The following is a 21,890-nucleotide window of genomic DNA, read 5'->3' as shown; positions in this document are numbered from 1 at the left end:
CGAGGAGAACGAGTAATCGGAAGACGAGAGAGACATAGGGGGTTTCTGTCGACGCACCTCCGACTCCGTGAGGTTGATGAGGGAGCTCTTTTCCTCAGTGAGATTCTCGGAGGACCTCTTCTCGTCCTCGCCCTCGCCCTCATCCTTGAAGACCTTGAGCTCGTCTTCGCTGCCGAGATCGTCGCCGCCGCCGCTGCTGCTCACGTGCGGCATTATTGCTGGCCGAGCGACGGCCACCGTCTTTCTCGTCTTCGTCGTCCACCGACTTAACGCGAGAGGTGTGTCCGCCTCGGTGAGGTCAGGCGGCCGTTCCGGCCAACGCGGCAATTTCGAAAGCCGGAGCCGGTCCTCGCGTGTCGGCCGCCGCGGTTCCACCACGCGCACCACGCGTCACGTACGACGTAACAACGATCCGACGGGGATCCGCGGGTACTTTCCGAGCCCTGGCCGACCTTCGAGCAGACGCCACCGTCGGGCACTCGCCTTTCTGTCTCACCGCCGCACAACAGAGAAATAGAGGATGCAAATACCAACCACTAACTGTTCACCGACACCGTCACCGTCACCCTCACCACTGTCGCCACCGTCGTCAACGCAAAGACGCTCGGGCTTCAACACTTTCTGTACACACCAACGTCGCACCGAAGAGAACCGCGCGTCGACGAACTATTCCAAAGCACCCACCAGTCAAAACACAACGACGCTGGGGATCGGATACGGTTCGGAGCGCGACAGTGCACGGGACAAGAGAGAGAGATCGACGCGCGCTTTTTCTTTCCCCGCGTTCACCGAAAAGTAATCTCGGCGAGGACACGGGGACCGCGTGGGAAGGCTGGCGCGCTGGGGAGGAGTGAGGAGGTGCAATAGGGGCGCTGGATACGACGGAACGAGGAGGCAACAGTGGAGCGTGTGATGTGGGTTGCGTGGATGGCAGATCGTGTGTGTCGGATTAACGCGCAGCAACTTTACGCGCGTCGTGTTTTCTCTTTCCTTCGTTTTTTATTGCGTGCACCAGACGCATAGTCCGCGCGCCACGTATCCGAACGACGGTGGCCTCGATGCTTTTGCGGCCGCGCGATCCTGCCTCGATTCCGTGTGGGAGCAAATGCGGAGAACGCGCGCGGCGTGTACGGCACCACGACGACGGTGACGACGTTCCTGCTTTTGCTGTTGTTGTTGACGGTGCACGCGCCGGACGGCCATCGTGCCCGTGCTGGAGGGTCCCGAGATGCGTGTTTCCGTATCTCGCTCCGACTTCGATGGCTCGATGCGCTCTGTCTGGTTGCTCGGTGCCGACTGCCGGTCACGGTGAGCTCGGGCGGGCGGCTCTCCCACGCGACGACCAATCACGACGTCGAATTCACTGCCGCGGCTTCCCTCGCCGACGCGCCACCGCGCCCCCACCCTCACCCCCCGCAAGGCCACGACCGGCCAGTCATGGCAGGCAAGGCGGCGAACCGACCCCACCCGAGTCTTTGCGACCGAGCCCGAACTTTTACCACCGCCACCAACGCCGCCGCCGCCGCCGCCGCCGCCGCTGCTATCGTTGCTGCATCTTTCGTGCATTTTCCTACGATCCCATTATTTCGCGTTTTACTGTTTATGGATCTGCTTCTTTCCTCGCCTGGGAGACGATGCTAAGGTGAACGCTGATGTGTGAGCCTTCTGCTCTTTTCGTCGGCTAGCGGGATCGACTGAGGTTTCATTCAGCATCTTTCGCAGTGGACGACGGATTTTTTCGCGAGCGTTGTCGGTGATTCATTCGATGGTTTCTGGAGTTTGAGATCAATGTTGTAGATGGAGTTTGGGGTTTGGTGTTTGAAATTGTTGGGTTGCTGTTCTGTATCTAAGAGCTAGTGTAAGCTGAATGTTGTTTTTATGAAATTGAGGTTTATGCAGCATCCTAGTGTTTTCTTTTCAGTTTACTAGGATGATAGAAATTTACTTGAGTTATGCTATAAGTGGAAGAGATTAAATAGTATAAAGTACTTCAAATGCTTCGTCTTATGTTAAGAAATGGACAGTCGCATTTGGTTTTTTGTTCTCTTGAAAAATAACAAAAATGAACTTGCGTCAGGTTGGTTTTTAGGTACAGTGTCCTTTGGCTGCTGTGGTGTGGGTCACAGAATTTATGTTAACTCAGGTTTTATGTAATGTCTGATGATGAGATATGAGAAATATTTTGAGGGTGATTTACTGAATTTGGTAAGCTGAAAAATTGTAAATTCTTTATATGCTACTGTTAATTTGATTATGAAGCTCCAGTAATCCTGCGAGATTATGTTATAATATTAATACCACACCATTTGAGGGTTAATTTCAAAAGCAGTATTTGACGAGTTGGTAACAAATATTTGAATAGTTAATTTAATTCGAAGGGCTGAACGGCTGGTGATGTGCCGAATTTTCATAGGTTATGAGAGCTGAAGCGTTCAGTTTTGAAAGTCAGAATTTATTGTTGGCGGAAATGGATAACAAGCTTTTGTTCGATCATGTTAGTAGATGAAATATTACAGATTAACATAATTCGGTGAAAACTCATATTAACTGTTTTCGTACTAAGGGAGTACATTCCATGTAGCAGACGTCGCGCGACGTTTTGAAGACGATATAATTTGAACGTCTTAAAAACTTTCGAAATTTGCGTACATAAGACGCAATCGTAGACTTATACTTTTGGACGTCTTAAAGACATCCATTTTTTGTCTGAACGTTTTATAGACGCCATTTGCACGTCTTTATGACGTCTTTCAAGACGCCCTGAAGACATACTAATATGTAACTTTGGATATTTCAAAAACATCTTTCGGCACATTTAAAATTTGACTGAATGTCTTTAAGGCATTTCTATGCAACATGGAATACATATATTCAAGAGTGTTGTGTAAAAATAACATTCTTCTTTCAATATTCGAAACAATTGTAAATTAGAGGGTATATTCTTTGAAGAATGTTTTTTAAAAATAACACTTCTTTTCTTTCAATATTCGAACCAATTGTAGATATGACAAACTGTTGAACTGAAATTTATTTTTTGTTAAAATTAAAAATTGTTGTAACGCAAAGAGTACCCAATTTTCTTAGAGTATATAATTCTATTCCATATAAATCTGAAAGTCATTTTTGATATCATAAATAAAATAAGTCATAATCTAACAATTATACAAAATCGATGATATGGATTAAAATATTTTAAATTTGAAAATTTGCCAGGTCTACCAAAATATAACAAAATAAATTACATAATTATAAATTGATCAAATAGAGTATTATAAAAGTCACCAAGAAAAATTTAAAATAGTACATCATAGAACTAATATATGAAATTATTCATAATCTTTATGATTAATTACGAAAATTACCTAAATTTATACGTCGACATTAATTAATCTCAGAAACGTTAAAATCTCTTTACGCACCTTCGTTAAGCTTTTCGTCACTTATTTCTGAAGTAACGAACGTGATATATATTCGCTTGCTTATGAATTAATATGTTCGTAAATTTTACGTTGCTCGAATAAATTTTGTTAATACTTTACTTATATAAATTTCATAAATTATGAAATTGCGTGGTTCTTTAACTGCGGCGCATGGATCACGGATATTAGAATCTATTGAGAGGAAAGGAAGCGAAAGGAGGAGAAAAAGAACACGACTGCAGAAGGGTATAGAAGACGATTATTGAAACCTTGAATAGCCAACATATTCTTAATGCGGCACGATCAAGAAAACAATTTGGCCAGTGTACTATCGAAATTGAAATGAGGTAATCTGAATAATATTAAATTTAATATGGCGGTTTTTGCACTGTTGTAACATTTGGAAAAATAGAGGTAAGTAGAAGATCCAAATTTTACTATTATTTCTGAAAAGATGTATATTTGTCATGAAACTACAAGAAACGTGTAATGATAAATATTTAATTTCATATTAAAGCCATAATATGTGTTTACCTGTATATTTATTTAGATACTTACAATAATATAATGTACGTATATACATAATAATATAGTATATGTATATGTATTTCAACCTTCTCTTTGAGTTTTCGTGTACCTTTACTTTTTCTTATTTGAGATCTAAAAGTCGGCTAGCACAAACCACTTCCTCCATTATATCATTTTTAATGGAAAATATTTTGATTTACATGGTGATATCTAAATAATGTCTATTAATTGATAATTCTCATTTTTCGCATCCAAGACATAACTTCAAAATTTCATTCTTTTTTAAATTATTAATATAAAAAGAACAAGCTTAGTATTACATGGTGGTGTTATTAGATTTCCTTAAAAATTATGATTCCTTGGTTATATCATTCTTGTAACAGTAGTAAATAGTGTTATTAAAATTTTCTGATAGAATGTACTAGAAAAAACCTACAAAGTAAATCAATGACAGATTAAGAAAAATCTTGCGTTATCATTTCAGTCCTTTTCACCACGATTCGTGCTATTCAGATTTTATGCCAAAAAGTACCATTGCGATGTGCAATTGCGCCTTTTGAAATAAAATGACCAAACGTGATCGCGCAAAGTTATGATCACTATACATATATCCTAATAGAAGTTTCGTTGAACATAGCATAACAATACTCTACCTAATACGGTAGTGAAAATGTTAAGATAAGTCAGTATCAACAATAGATACGTTCAAGAAATGAATTGCAATAACAGATACGACAGTACTTTTACTAAATTATAAAGTATATTTCGCTTTCTTTTTAACAATTAAGTAAAATTTAAAATTATTATTTTCTGATTGAGTTAAATAACTCAAAAATATGATTTTTTGAATAATAAGAAAATGTTGTCATTCGGTTCACTAATCGCTCTTTCTATTTTAATCACTAGACTGCTGTTCTTTATGCATTTATGGGAAATTTTAGTTTGCAGGAAAAACCAGAATTTATGTAATATGGGAAAAGTAGAAAAATTATTGAAAGATAAATACACTTTATACTATTTCAACGGTGAATCAAGCCTTTAATTAAGTTCTGTGTCTTTAATTTTATATATTACAATGGGAATCTGCATAAACATTCCTAGTCTAGAGTTGTGATACTTTAGAGTAGTAACACTAAATAAGGAATATATATACATATTCTCATAGAAATGGCTATACATTAAAATTTTTCCCGTGACTGTCATGAAGCTTGTATCCGTCGTCATTGTTAATATAAATACGTATATATATTTAGATATTTAATGAAATATTTTTCTGTAGTGTCAGAATAGATAACCCAGTAGTAAATTCTGAATTTTTAAAGCACCTACTACATTTTTCATTTCATTCTAACTTCTAATTATGAAACGTTATACTTACGAAAGTACTGTTTACTCTGATGAACGCATTAAATGAGTAACAGAAGACGATTTTCACAACCGTTGTGATATACATGATCAAAGTATCAGTTTAAGAAATGATAAAAAAAATTAATAATTTAAAAAAACTTTGTTAGTGCTTTATTACGTTAAAATACCACGTATTTTGCAAGAACTCTGTAAATTGAAAGATTTGATACAGTAGGTATAAATATTACAATGCGTACCTACATATATTTATAATCGTGCTTTGTGCGTATTGTGACATGCTCTCATTTTTATTTATTTGGATTTGAAACTATACATATTTTGATATATCGATAATGAAATACAAAATTTTTCAATAGCAAATTATTTTTTTTCTGTGCACGTTAGCGTATCTATTCGACAGATGTTAACGTATCTATTTGAAATAAAATCTCATATATCAACAAGAACTGATTTTGATCAACCCTTACACTCATAGAAACGAAATTGTATTTATAGAGACATCTATGCAAGGTATGATATTTGATTGAAAACTTTGTTACGAAGTGTCGATAATACACTTTTCTACATCACCGACGGTTAGTGATACAGCGTGTACACTCATTTCAGTTCATTCAATTTTCTCTGAACAGCTATAAATGCATTACTGATTTAATGAATTACAATTCATAGGTCAAAAGCGTTCGTGGATTGATTTTACGTGCTTCTGCCTATGTGTGATTGATTATATTAATGATAAGATAAATGCCCCAGTAGCTGACCATATCCCGGTACTTGAGCATTAATAATAACTTTATTTAATTTTAAGTTTAAATTGCAATATATTCAATGAGAAACAAAAAGTAGTATCATAAAATAGTATTTTCAGCTACTGTGACGTCACAATTCAAATATCGGGACATGCACTTTTAGGTTGATCACTTATTGATCAATCACATTGAGTATTGGGATATTTATTGGTGTTTGGGTATTGGGATATTTATTTTACAAATCTTACTTGGAGGTGAAATATATAGGTACTTCAAGCTACTAAACAGATACTTTAAACAAAGAGCACTGGAATATTATATTGTTCATAATGCTGGACAAGGACGTGTATTCAATTTTACTGTGCTAGTTATTCTATGATAGCAAGTGATGTTGCTATTTATTAAATGACATTTTTCGATAAAATAAAGAAAATTTAATATGACCATATTACAAAATGGATCTCCAATCGTTCCAATCGATTTTATAATGAATTAAAAATCATTGTTTAGATTATTTTTATTCGTACAGGATGCTAAGAATGTCAGAATTCAATTTTTTTAATAAAATTTAGGTTTCCATATAATTAGTTCATTGATTGTATAATTGTACTTTTCAGCATAACATAAAGGAAGAAATAATTAAGTATTCGTCTTTGACACTATGCAGGAAGTTGCGCCATTTGTGGTACTAAATAGAAAAACCGTTACGATTACAACGCATGTTTAATTTATGCAACATTATAGATGAAGGTTTTACATATGCTATACTAATCCTTCTAAATCCAATTAAAAAATTGTTACGAGCAGTTTAATTAAAATTAAATGTAAACTTTAAATCTTGGTACGTCCTATTGAGTAATATAAGTATTTACTCCTGTTTATATTTGTTAACTTCTCCTGTTTTTATTATTTTCACAAACTATATGAGTATCTTACCCTTTTTGATACACAGTTTATTTCATAAATCTATGGACACCTATTGTTTACTTAATAAAACTTTATAAGTAGTTAATTATTATTAACATATTTATTAATAGTTTTTATACTAGATATAGGTGCATTAAAATGTTATATTATCAGAAAAGACTACAGTCACTATTAAAAGCGAATTTTTTTCTTCTTGGTAAAAAAATCAATTCTTTTTTAATATTTTATCAATGAAACTATATAGTAAATTATTTTCAGTCTTGTTATTAGTTTTTACTAAAACGTTTAGGTAATCATAATATTTTTTTACACATTCTACCTGTTTCTATGCTATTCGATCGATTAGTTTCAAATTTTTACTATATTTCTCTATCTATTATATGTTGTATATCTTGTTTGTATTATACAAGAAGCGAGCCATTTTCAGAGTAAAATGGATTATTTAGGTTCAAACGGTAACCACTTTCTCAAATATTTCTTTTTTTTATTATTCTTCGTCAAACAATTGCTACATAAGTATATATAGTACCTATAAAATAAGAAGCCATTTCAGGGCTTTAATTTCTTTTGCACTGTAAAGGGAGATACATACTAACTAGCGAAAAATGGACACAGTGACGGAGGAGGAATAGTAAATAAAATGTGTAATAAAATCTTCTCTGAGAAAATATTGTAATAGGCATGATAATTACAATAGTTATAATTTATAACTACCTAAACATATAAGCAGATACTAAACACATACAGAATAACTGAAAATTATTCTACAGTAGTGTCATTAGTAGACAACTAAAAAAGTATCGACTTTCTACTAAGAAAAAAGGAAATTCTCCTTAATTAAAAGTGCACTAACGTTTCTGTTGTAAGTGTGGCTGAATACTTATATCATATTTTATTTAATAGATTGATTTTGAATATAAATATGTTTTGCATATGAAGAAAATGTTCGTAGATGAAAATGTTAGTAGGTATATAAATGCTTATATTTTCTTAATATTTTTATGTATAATTTTTCTTCGGCGCACAAGCTTGAACATGTTAAAAGGTTTTGAAATCTTTCGTGTCGATGTAGTAGTATGGTAAGAAGACGTCTTTAATCGTAGCAACACTTCTTCCAGTAACGCCGCTAATTGAGTATGGTTATTTTCCTGAGCAACATTTGTTACCAAACTGGAAGAATATCACATCTTTAAGTTGATAGCAATTCAAATCATTATAAAGTAATTATCAATTAAAGTGTTAAATATTTTATTTTAAGAGCAGTTATTTTGTACCTTTTGTTTCTAAGTGATTGTTTCGAAGCCAGTAGGAATAATGCCTCTCTAAGCATTGTTGGTATACTGAGATAAGATTTAGGATAATTTCCATAATATCTAAACGTAATTTTTGTGGGAATGTTGCGTCTGGACTCTATTAACCAGTGCAACCAATTGTTACGAAAGATTCGATGCGATGTCAGCATTTCGATGTGACCTATGAACTCAGCCTGCTTCAACAACTGACGAATGTGACCCTAGACATTATAATGTTACACATAATATATATTAATTGTTATAAAGATAAAGTAAATAAGACAAGTGAATGATAATAAATGCCATTAGTAAGAGAGGAAATGGTAATATGACTCTATGGCCCATATTATAACCCTTTATTTTTATCAAGTTTTATTCTTTTCCTTTTTATTTTTAGGAATACCACTTTGTCAGGGAAGACTGAATTAGATGTTATAATGATTTTTTTATTTGTGACTTCTACAAAAATTTTTAATTAAATGCCATTAAATGTCAGTAACTAAGTAGACATAATTTTCTCCAGAAAAATTCTTAAAATTATTTAATTTTTACTGTTTCGCATGTTCAAATGTTTTGAAACTTTTTTATTTTTTGGGGGCTAAATAATTTTGAAATTTTTTATGGAATTACTACAAATATAAAAAGAACTTGTTTTAACGTTAAAATACAAAATCTGTAAAAAACATGTTACTTAATATGTATTTTTGCCTTTTCACCCCTATTTCTTATTACTTTCTTCAAAATAAGTAGTTGAATTTTCATACTGAAAAGCTTATACATTATATCAGCTCCATAAGCTACCTTCATCATTCCTTCATGCAATTTATATATTTCTAGTAGGTATTTGTGTTTTTCTCGAAACAAAAACAATTGGTCCATCCTGTCACCTTCTCCCTATGTACTTACACGTCGTAGACTAAATATTTCCGCCAATGCCTTATAACCTTATAGCCAAGTGATTTCAGCGGATTAACGACCAGTGCCATAAATAATATCGAATGTGTGCAAGTAAGAATACTGCTAAATTGTACCTCTTTCACAAGGCCTTGAATGTCATTGACCGCGAGGCCGATCATCAGGTTCATCAGGACGATACTAGCGAGCACGACGAAAGCAAGGAACACGACCCCGTCCATGGCTGGCAGGAAGGAACTCCCATTCTTCGTGTCCGAGAACAGAGCCCCATATTCGTACTCACCCATCATCATTACCACGGTCTTCACGACGGCCCTCCAGGAATTGCGAAACTGGTCGTTCTCGGGAAACAAAACGAAGAAGCTCAGCGCGAATCCGACAATCAGGCAGACGAACGCTAAAAGAACCTGAATGGAAATAAAAAGCAGCGGATGCATGTTGTTATAATCGTAAGGGTGGTGGGTTACGAGAAGGGGTAGGCAAGTGGGTCCTGATGGGAGCCGTGACACCGAGGAAACATTTAAATTCCTGATCCTTTCTCGCTTTTCATTTCTAACGATATTCGCCGAAGGGTAGAGCTCGTCGCTCTTATCTTCCGTTCCGATTAAATGCGGATCTTCCGCAAGAGAGACGGAATTAAAAACCTCCCTTAGTATTAAATCAGAGTTAACGGTGATCCTTTTAAAGTTTTCTGTGGAAACGTTTTGTAGAGCCGAATGTGCATGATTTTTGTCTGTGCGCGTTTAAGCGTGTCGTCATGTAGGCACGTTAACGAGAAAACCTGACGATTCAGCTGATACTTATTTCTGGTTACTTTTACTTTTAATTCTGTTTCATTGTAACTTGGGCAGGGTCGAAACACATTAATATGATTCTCACGTGACATCCATTAGGGTGAGCCGATATTTGTTCTTTATTTTACATTTATTTTGCGATAATATGAAACAAAGAACGACCGCAAAGCGAGTGCATTTTTCTCCAATTTTGGGGTCCTCGATTTTTGGGCTAAATTTTGTGCCAAATGAAAGGTACGAAAGATAAGACACTAATGACAAAAGTTTTACAAAAAAGTTTTATCAAAAATACAGAGAGGTCATGGGTAACAAGCTTCGAATTTATAGTTAATAGTACTCTATACTACTTATTACCAATCTAGGTTTAGATTTGGATATTTGAAATGGTAAACTTTAGTCAATGGGAGGTTAAATATTGAGATTTGCATCAGTAACAAATAACTTTGAACTAGGTGTTCAATATATGATGCATTTTGAAAATCAGAAGATGATTTGGACAAGATCGAAACATTATTCAACCAATGAAAACAAGATTGGAAACTGATCCAGCTAACGAAGGCAGAATCAGATGTGTCAATAATGTACTATTGATGAATATGTGTTGTAACAATAGGTACTGTAAAATGAGCTGAATGGAAACAGAGATAAGTTGGGAGATTGTCAATGCTTATTAGAAAATCGAGGCAGATTCGAAGAGGCGTTCCTAGCGGCCAACTGTTGAACTATATGTCCATTAGAAAAAGGCCGCACGTGAAGGACAGAGAACTGCGCGTACAAAACTGATTGAAAAGTCCCCACCACAATTTATCTTTCATTCGTATGTACGTTTTTCTATTCTTCACGTATGGTTTCTTTCTAGTATGCATATAGTTCGACAGTTAACTGCTAAGAATGCTTCTATCGAATCTGCTTCGCTTTTTTAACAAGAGCATTCGTAATCTCTCGATTCGTCTCTGATAGAAACAGTGGGGTAAATGGAAACATAACTGTAGGTTACATACAGAATGATTTCCTCGCTAATGGACTCAAAAGCGTCATCGATGAATATGTTATCGATAACAAGGGTTACTGTCGCGAAGACATTGGATCTGAAGACATTGGAGCTTTGTACAGTGAATCTTGGTCTGTTTACTATGTCCACAATTTCTCTAAGAGTTTTACTTTCATTGTGTAATCGAGTAATCATTTAACTCTTCTTTGTTTCGACACCTTTGGGACCCATATCGAGAATTTTGACCCTGAACACGTGGTAAGACTTTCACAGACACAAGTCCTTCAATGAGACTCCTATTGTAAACGGTCCTTCGGGACCAAATACCCGATCTTTGATTTAAAACCGTAATTTAAAACCGTATCTTTTATTTAATTCAGTAACAAAATAAATAAGTTCCCGAACCCACAAAAAGATTTAGTTTCGAACCGAAGTCTTCGTTCACCTTCAGAATGTTCTTCAACACCGTGGAAAACATCAGTGCATAGTAGCCGCATATTGGGAGACGACCAATTAGCAACATCATTTGTATCCAACCGAGCAAAATTGACACGCTGAGGAAACGTAGCATCCATTGTGAGGATTGTTGAGGGAGATTTAGTGTTCCCTTTTTTACCTGGATTGCGATATTTGCAGTGTTCAATGAAATCACCAGTGACATTGCTGCACATGCAAATGATAGCCAAGTTTCGCATCGTTTTAAATAATATCTATAACAAATAAAAATAAATGAGAAGAGTATTTCTAATAAAACGTTCAATGAAAAAATAATTAACAGTTAAACTGCGGATCTTTATGGATTTATGGGAAATTTCAATATACCAAAGAGTGTGGAATCCATGTAATATGCAGAAGTGTACGAAATCGCGAAAAGTAAATACATTTTATAATAATTTGAGGGTGATGCAAATCTTTCATTAAGTACCATTTTTCTAATTGTATTTCTAAAATAGGGACTTGAATAAATGTCCGCAGTCTATCAATGATCATCGATCTTATAATTTATATTAATACAGTGGCAGCCAGCGCGCGGCGTTTCTGGCGCGAGATCCGTGGTTGGATATTGCGTACAATTTTCAAAAGTCCTAAGTAGTTCTATAAGTAGCTGGTTTGCCGATATTCAGCTACCAAAACGAAAAAGACAATTTGAAAAATCGCTTAATGACCGACAGTTAAGCTTTCTGTATAACAGATTTTTCTTCTTTATAATGAGCTGTATCATTTTTTTCTTTTAAAAAGCTTAAGATTAGGATATTTCTAATAACCTCCACGTAAAGTAACATTAGTAGCAATACAATAATACTCGTTAAAAAACATGGGTCGATCCTTTGAAAAATTCAGTTGCAATAAACTAAAAATAATTGCGAGAGAAGAAGCAATACATGTTTACGTGGTAATAGGAGTTTTGTTTAATTTTTATCATAAAAAGAACGTTCGCTTTCAGCCTAATGCACATGAGCAATATTTTGGCGCATGATCTCGTTGCGATCATATGACTGTCTTCGGTGTTTGTAATTGAGAAAACAAAGAAAAACATATGATCACAGCGAGATCGTGCATGAAAATCTTACTCGTGTGCATTGGCCCTTAATCTTTGAAATTGAAGAGTATGATCTTTTGTTTTGCCTAATGTAGATTTATTAATGTAGGAAATATACTTTAGTAAACTATGTCAGAGAATTAATAACACATAATATATTCTTCAGATTATTTTTGAGATGTATGTTTGATAACTCTAAATTTTTTTAATATGTTTTCTATATCTTTTCTGCATAAATAGTCGTAAATTCAATTAGTAACACTGTTCTCAGGAACCAACTATGGACTTTAAAATGACAAAAATATGCTATTGGCTGCCAATGTATTGAAAAACGTCTTAAACCTTAAACTGTAAAATTGTTTCATGGATTTCGATCGTACCTTGGCAACATCAACACCTGAACCATATTGTGAAATAATAGGAAACACGAACAGCAAGTCAGAATCGCTCGTAACAAAACAGAGTCAATCCCGTATTGCAGAAGCATTATAGAATAACCAGACAAAGAAAGAATCAATAAGGCATGGACAAAGACGAGACTTAAGAAAAATACTCTCAGTTTCGACCATTTTAACCAAAGGAATGTTTCCACCAGCGGATGCTGTAATAGTGTCAAGTGTTCCATGTCTGAAGCTGCTGCAATTAGAGAGTTAATTACTCCCATTTGCAATTCTCCCTTTGGTGCTAATATGTCGAAGTTAATGGTAATCTTTAACAAAAAGTATATAAAAAATGATAAATATAGAATATTAATTTCAACGTTATTAGTCAAGTTTAAATGAAAGTAAAGTAATAATGCTTGTAAAACGAGAAATTATATGATGTCTTACATATGAGTATCTGTCTGTATAATTATTGTTCCTTCCCACCCAGGAATCCAAGATATTCTGTAGAAACAGCACTGGTTTTGGTATATGAGCAAATATGGCGTCGATGACAGTAACACCAACTTTTGTCCTTGCAGCCAAGTTACCACCAAAATTGATTAGTGCTCGAACACATTCGATATGCCCTGAATAAGAAGCTCGATGAAGAGGTGTTCGATTGATCTGAATGGCACAGAAATAAAATAATATACAGTAGTGTTATATTACAACTTCAATAAGAAGGAGAATTGCTTTAATACCTTGTCTTGAATGTCAATATAATCACGAGGTATTGCTTCTAAAAGAATCAAGAGTGTATCTATGTTACCAACACTGGCAGCAAAATGTAACAACGTACTGCCAGTGTTGTTACACTGATAAAGAGGACATGCACCTCCATCTATTAATCTTTTTGTCGCCAAAGAGCTCCCTAAAATCGTTGCATGATGTAAAGCCGTAGCACCTTGAAGAAAATTGTAATTAAATTAAAATTAGTTTATTATTTTATGCCACCTCGCAGATGAGCAAATGTGTAATATTGAATGGTTACATCAATAAAGCATTGAAACTGTAATTGTATCTGCATTGTAACCACAACTACAAATTAATGGTTACTAACTCCAAAATTCATGTAGCAATTTTTAAGAAAAAGATTAGTAGAAATAATTAATAAATATTAATACATGGACATCCTGGTGCTTGATAATTAGTATTCAAAGTACATTCACACATTTCTCTTCTTCTCTTTCCGTTTGCAATTCATCATTCTTGTATAAAAAGTGAATGACAATGAGTAATATTAGTACCTGTATTCGGATCAATGACATTTAACGACGCCTTTGCAGAAACGAGAATTTCAATGATGTCAACAAACTTGGACATCTCAATGGAATCTTTTTGAATTACACTCGAGCCCGCTAACAACAATGGCGTGATTCCTCGTTCATCTTGGACATTCACATCAGTGTTGGCGTTTACTAATAACTTAACGACTTCTGAATGATTGTTCTTCACCGCCTGATGCAAAGCTGTTCTTCCCCAGCACTCCGGTATTGGTAACTAATCGAATAATTGATTAGGATTGTAAAGACACTGGCATTCATTATTCATTGTAAGCAGCTGGTACCAATAGATATAGGCAAATTAAATAGTGGTAAGAATGAGATAATTTAAGAGATAACAATTAGTTTATTTTTAAAATGTAATAACGATATTATCACTAAAAAATCAATTCAAAACACAGTAGTTCATTATTGACTGCAATACACATGGTTTTTGTTGAAGTTCTAATTAAGAATATTACAGAATCATTAATTAACATAGGCCATAAAATGAATTCTTTTAAAATGAAATTTATTCTTTTTACGATCATGTAATCACGAAACTGTATTTCTTTGCTGTACATAATACAAATGTAAACAAAAAATCGATCTGGAACTAGATGGCTTTAGGATTACACGATAAAAGAAGATTATAAGGTAAATGTCTTAATACTTGGACACTTAAAATGTCAAGTGTTCCAATAAGTGAATAACTTAGAGTAACATGTCCTAATACTTGAATTATGACATCTCAATAATGTAGGTACTGTTTTATGATAGATATTATTTTTACTTTTAATTTCGATTGAATATCTGAATTTAATATTTGAAAATATACGTTTAACCCTTTCCCTTACAATTTTCTTTCGTAATATTATCACTTTTGCTGCCGATCTGTAACGTGTAACTATCTTAAACTGTCAATATTAAAGCTCCCATTAAGCGAACATAGACGTGTCACGCGATGGTGCGTGATCGGTTACTTGAGAAAAATCCTTATCACGCATTACCGCGTAATCGGCAGCGAAGATATTGTAGAAAGTACACGAGCCAGACTTGTCAAAGTTAGGCAAGGGGTTAATACTACGTTGACATGGGAGGAAGATACATAGAGTATTTCTTGAGAATGGGATTGTGTATATTTTATATCCCCAAAACTGATTTTAGGACTTGTGTCAATTCAATATTTCTTATTTTGTTTAAGTATTTACTATAAACCTTTAAAGTTTTAGAGTTTTTTCTTTGACGCCAAACAATAATAAAAGATAATCACATTCGTAACTTAAAATTTGAAACACTTGCATGCAATTTTAATCTTAGTTTTAATACCAACCTGTTGTCCTATTGAATATGGACCTCGAATTGATTTACGAAAATCTTTGGAACAAGAATCAACATTGACTTTAGTATCTGTAAACGATCCTCTTTGTAACAACCACTTCACTACTTCGCTGTTTCCACGGTGTGCAGCATGAAACAAAGCACATCGTCCAATCTTGTCCGTTGTGTTGATATCAGCACCATTTTTGTAAAGCAAATCCAGCAATTCTAGTCTACCATGCCAAGCAGCCAAATGGACTGCGGTGACCCGAAGGATTCCAGTAGACTGGAGGAATTTCTTGTCAAATTTTTCAGTAATAATACGTGTTGCTGTTTCCACGTCGTCGTTTTCGAGGGCGGTTATCATTCTAACGTGATCTTCATTAGACGCAGCCATTCTTATTTATAAACTCTATATTAAACGTTAACTGTCAAGTTATTAGAAGTTTAGATATATGTTTATTTTAATCTAGCATCTATATCAAACGCATAATAATGGCTTTCATATTTAATATGAATTCCCATTCTTCCATATAGGTTCCAGTAAGAACAAATTTCATTTACTTGGTAAGGAATCACGTTATAGTCAATAAAATACTTCTGAGTATAGAAGCGGATTATTAAAGTCTGTTTGAATAGAATATAAAGTTAATTCAAGATGGTCGCCAAAAAATTCACAATCAGAACTTACAATGAAACTTCATAATACGGTAAAGGGCCCAAATTTCGTCTCCCCTACGATTTTCTGGTTCTTCTTTGAAAAGAAATCTACAATATAATCTGAAAAATTTTGTGTAGTCACTTTAAAATCTTACGCAATTCTATTATCATTTCTTCATAAAAGCTTATAAAATGAAATTAAAGATAAAAATCTGGAATTTTTCTGGCGTTTGTCATTTCGTGTCAAAAATTTTAAGGGGCTATTCATTTCAGAGTTAATGCTGAAAAAACGCCCAGAATTTGCGCGAAATATGTCTGACTTCAGACTTATTCTACTGCTGACGTGTACCAAATATAGCGAAATTAGGAGAATAAGCCTCGAGTCAGACAACTTTCCCGCGAATTTTAGGCGTTTCCTCAACACTTAATAACTGTAAAACGAAGCTTTAAACGTAATTTTGTCGTTGTTAATTTTCACCCTATTTTGACATGTACATTTACTTCTTAAGATTTATGACACTTGTTGCCAAACACCTGCATTTCATCGATTGCGTAGATTATCATTGCTGCCCGTGTTTGTTATCGTATACAACGAATTCAGAGTTGCTAATTTACATGTTTTCACTGTACTTTTTCAATATATGTAGGCGTTTACTGTATAGTATTATAATTGCAATTCTCGCTATTTTTAGCCAAAGAGTTTATACAGATATGTTTGTATTTTTCACGTTTAAAACACTTACTGTCTTTTCATTTAAATATATAATGTAGGGTCACGCCTTCTTCGTATGTGCATAATTTGATTCTGAACTTTTATTTGTCGTTGTAACATATAAGCAAATGTTTCAATTCTACTTGCTGATAATTTCCATTATCTTTATCTTGTTCAATTATGCAGATTTAATAAATCGTAAATTATGCGCATTATATTTGTCTTTTCTGTTACATAAACTCTTCACTATTTAAACACTGTTTTTCGGACGTTCTATTACTTATGTTTTGTATGTAAAATATAGCATGAATTTGTCACTAAAATTATTCACATAATATTCTATAGTCACTACAAAAATTATAGCACTAAATGTGAAACAATTATGGAACTTGAAATCAGTAAAAGTACAGTTTTTCTATTAAAGAAATGTGTCTATAATAGAAAGTAAGTAACTCATCAACAAGTAAGGATGTTAAAGAGCGAAAGCGTATTATTCAAAAGTACTCGAACTGAACAGTTCGAGTGTTCCTGCAAACTGAAAAAGTTTAATGGCACCGAACAGTACTATTCTACACTGCGTATCAAAACAGGATGTGGCCACTGCAATGAAGCTGATGTTAAAGAATTCTTTCAGTCCAATAAAACTTATTTAATTGCCAGTGAGTTTGTACATGACCTACTCCATACAAGGGCGTAATTAGGGTTTTGTTTACGAGGAAGCAAAAATGCTAGACTAAAATAAATTGGAATTTTATGTTAATTATCTAACACAATTTTTTACAATATTATTTTACAATAATATTTGTATAATTTTTATACAATATTTAATCAAAATTAAAAGAAATGCAGTAAAAATCTGAATCTTTAACAGATCTGTTCAAAACATCGGTTTCAAATTTGTGCTTGTTTTCAAGAACCAATTTTCGATCTACGCTAGGCTTTTGAGTCGTTGTAGAACTGAGCCACGTTTTAGCTCGTTGCAATGTTGGAAAAGACCTTTCAATGATGCTTGTGGTACACGGTTGTACCAGAGCAATAAGAATTGCAGTTTTTCTAGCAACAAAAAGTGGCTCGGTCTTCTTCAATACTTTTGCAAAATAAAAACTGTTTTAGGTCTCCTTATCTTCTATTCTTTTAATGTTTTTATCCTTCCAAAATTTATATCTACCATAATTCAGCTTTGTCAATAGTATTTTCTGTCTTATGATACTTACAAAATTCCTGCAACTTATTCTTAAATTCGTTTAATGTCATATTCAATTTGGAATCTGGGCAGCAAAAATACAGAAACAGGTTGAAGGTTTTTATCAGAAAATTGCTGCTTAATTGAAAATATTACTGAAACCAAGTAGGGGATAAATAATAGTTGCTTCCAAAATTCACTTGGAGTTGTAAGGTGATAGACCAATGTTGTCAATTTACAGTTCGTAGGAGTCGTAAATATATTCCAATACTTTGCAGAATTAAAATACCAGTGAATAAATTTTGACTAAATTTCGGCTCTAGATGTCCACATTGTCTCGATGATTTTTTAACAAGAAAGGAAAGAAAACATTAGCAACTAATATTAACAGTATTAAATATTTAGCTATTAAACTGAAACATAAAATATATTCAGATTTAATTGCTGTGCAATGTAGTTGGAAGGAACTTTTTCTAGTTATAGTTGTTACGAGCCGAGGGCTAGATGGTCTGACCGAGGGTCAGGGTTTTTGGAATATTGTTATTTTTTCGTGGACGAACCAACGGGTAACTTTGCACTCGTTGGGAGCCACCTCACGGATGTGGACGAACCAGTGCGCAACTGCCAACACCGGGAGCCACGTTAGGATTTGGGTAGGTTTTCGTGGACGAACCGACACTCAACTTGGCGAGTATCGGGAGCCACTAGGATGGAATAAAGACTGTGGACGAACCAGCGAGTAACTTTGCACTCGCCAGGAGCCACCGGGACGTGGACGAACCAGTGCGCAACTGCCAACACCGGGAGCCACTTGTAGGTTAGGAAAAGGACCTTCGCAAGGATTGCGAAGATGTTAATATAGCCTCGTAACTTTTAAATTTACAATATATATCTCGAGCGGTAAAGATATATTATTTGTGGGATCGTTTACGCGTTCGCTTCTTATTGGATTTAGGAAAGGTTTTGATTGAACTAAATCCAATTTAACAAACCTTATAAAACTGTATATAATTACACGTTTGAGTTGACTCGAAGGAATACAAGTGTTTATGATTTTACGTGTCGCGGAACTAAGTCCTCTCTCTCTCGATTACGCACAGAGGTATGCGGGGGACGCGTCGTTAAGACTACGTTACAGTGAGTTTTTACGTACTGTACTCAAAGATTTTTGCTTGAAGGAGAACTAATGCTCGATCTTGCTTTCCGGTCTAAGCCACGTACTAACTTCAAAACTGAATTACGAGTGAGCCCGCTAGACCGAGTTTCTTAGCCTTTTTATAGTCAAAAATCTATAGGGAAAATGGTGGGGACTCGGTTGCATCGCAGAGTTTCCAAGAAAATTGAGAGATATTAATTTCGAAGAAAATCTATTAATTGGGTGCAACGGAAATGCCTATCGGCCCTTACATGGTGACTTCCAGGCAAAGTCAAAGGTCAACGGAAGGAGCTTTGAATCGAGCCCTTTCATAGTTACTTTACGTAACTCGTCTGGACTCGTAACATAGTATTGCCATTCATAGGTAGGTGTAAGAGCCTGTCAATAATGCCTTTAAAGTTTACAGTAAAAATGGTAATACTTTTACATTTTTGAGAGCAATGCGTTTCTGATAAAGTTAGGATATTTGATTACATGTTTCATGATTACATGTTTATTATATTCTTTATGGTGGAAATTGTGTTCCATATCTCTGATTAACAACAAAATTTAGTTTATAGCTCGCACAATGGAAGAATAAAGCTTTTTTATATTTGGCTTGCAATATGTTTTGTATTCCACCAATGTAACCTGACATAGTTGTACAACCATCGTACTCATGTTCAACACGTTTCTTAGCAACAAACGCTTCATTTTGTAAAAAATTGATGAATTTTAGTAGCTACACTTTTTACATCTACAGCTGACATTTCTAGAAACCTGAGACATTTTTGGATTATCATGTTTCCAACGTCATAAAAACGAATGTCAATGGAAAGTTCTTTTTTTGTTATATCGAGGATGACTCACATTATCAGTTTTGAATATTTGAGATTTTAGGAAAAATGTTGAAATGATAAAAAGCATAAGAACAATATCTCTATACTAATTGATAGGATTAAATGGTATTAGAGTTTATTATACATTATCTTTATTATTAATATTTGCCTATGTTGTTAACATAAAATTCGATTTATTTATAACTTTGATCACATAGAAGATATTTGACGACAGGTGTTAGCAATTTGAAGGAGTGACTCTATATACTAAAATAAGACGCACATGAAGATGAAATCTGTCTGACTCGAGATACATATTCTACTGACTTCCCTGTGTTTGATTTGACTAATGCACGCTCCTAGTAAAATAAGTTCTAAGTCAGACATATTTCATGCAAATTTTAGACGTTTTGCAAGAATTAATAACTCTGAAACGAAGGTCCTAATACAACTTCATCATTCTTAATTTTCGTCCTATTTTGACACGTAGAATCACCTTTTAAAATTTCTGATACGTTATCAAACATCCGTATACATATTATGATCTTATAAAAATATGCAGAATATAGAAAAACATTGTACAGAAATTTTAGTAGGTGTTTCAGAAAGTTAAATTAAATATCGTTGGTTAATGAACTACGTTGAAAATACAAAAGTATTTCATTTGACATTTTATCTGAATGACAATGTTTCAGTTCAAATATCTAATATAAACGTGCTCTATGAGTACATATGCGTAATCTATCTTTGCAAGAAAAAGTTTATTTCTATTTTTCATCAATCTTAAGATTTTAATCTAGTCGTTTCAACATGGCAACCGAATTTACATAAGTGTTGAAGAGCTTGCCTAGCTACAGGGAACACACATCTTGTGCTACTTAAATCCTGTCTCCACTAAATGTGTACTTTCTTTAAAATTATAGAATTTCCATATAAACAATTTTTTCATGTTACAAGATTGACTATTTTGACAAGACAAGACAAGATAAGATTGACTGCAATATTATATGTATAATATTATATGTATAATATTGCATACATTATATTATATACATTATAATACATATTACAACAAAAATACTTGTTTTTATTTCTATTTTCTCTTAATATTCTTTCAAATATAATAAGTGAAGAATTAAGTTAAGTTAAGATAAGTTAAGAATTATTTGGCATCATTAAAAGATCAAGTTACTATTAACTTACAATATAATATATGTATCTGCACATACAATTATCTATAATACCTTTAGCTTTCCTAAACTATATTTTATGATTGAAATACATTATACAGTAGAACTTCGATTAATCAAATTTTGAATATTCAAAATTTTTGTTACTTAGGGTTGCGCATGAGTTTAATAATAATAAGGATACAGTAAAACATCGATTAAGAATTAAACAGTGCAGCAATAGTCGTTTGCTGAATAAAACAAGGCCAGCTATCAAAAGGATACTTTAGATTTGAATCTCATAGTACGTATTTCGAATAATCGAAGTCCTACTGTACATGATATTTTAACACTAGAAAGACGGGAGCTTAGTATATACCTATATTGCCTGAAAGCAGTCAAAATGACTGCATTGTGAAAAAATAACTAATGCGCAAAGAAATTTGTTTAACAGTAATTTTTAATATATTTTATATCACTTACAGTCATATAACAAGTTATTAATAAGTATTAACAATAAAAAAAATGTATTTCACACTCAGAGATCCTCCTTCCCATCTGAATGACGTTACAGCGCGTTCAAAGGGAACAAAGCGCGTGGCCAGGCCTGGCATAAAGATTCGAATAACAAGTACGAATAACAATAACAATAACAATAACTTTAG

General features: G+C 34.2%; 2 protein-coding genes across 4 annotated transcripts in view; both read right to left on the bottom strand.

The window, feature by feature from the left end:
- LOC143182635 (protein pangolin, isoforms A/H/I/S) overlaps window positions 1-1,268 on the bottom strand; it is a 206,252-nt gene extending 204,984 nt beyond the window's left edge. For all 3 annotated transcript variants that reach the window (XM_076383781.1, XM_076383780.1, XM_076383779.1), the window contains exon 1: window positions 58-1,268. In XM_076383781.1, coding sequence (XP_076239896.1) covers window positions 58-213 — 156 coding nt within the window. In that variant the 5' untranslated portion in view covers window positions 214-1,268. The remainder of the gene's footprint in view (window positions 1-57) is intronic.
- Window positions 1,269-7,968: 6,700 nt separating this feature from the next.
- LOC143182089 (transient receptor potential channel pyrexia) lies at window positions 7,969-15,924 on the bottom strand. The gene is made up of 9 exons (XM_076382830.1): window positions 15,541-15,924; window positions 14,193-14,445; window positions 13,647-13,849; window positions 13,351-13,569; window positions 12,901-13,229; window positions 11,426-11,690; window positions 9,312-9,602; window positions 8,263-8,501; window positions 7,969-8,158 (listed from the first exon to the last, which is right to left on the bottom strand). The coding sequence occupies exons 1-9, from the start codon at window positions 15,922-15,924 to the stop codon at window positions 7,969-7,971; spliced, it is 2,373 nt and encodes a 790-aa protein (XP_076238945.1).
- Window positions 15,925-21,890: the final 5,966 nt, after the last annotated feature.

Source organism: Calliopsis andreniformis, chromosome 8 (assembly GCF_051401765.1).
Source record: "Calliopsis andreniformis isolate RMS-2024a chromosome 8, iyCalAndr_principal, whole genome shotgun sequence".
NCBI classification, from domain to species: Eukaryota; Metazoa; Arthropoda; class Insecta; order Hymenoptera; family Andrenidae; genus Calliopsis; species Calliopsis andreniformis.
The sequence above is the reverse complement of the archived record's forward strand: the minus strand, read 5'-3'. Positions and strand labels throughout refer to the sequence as shown.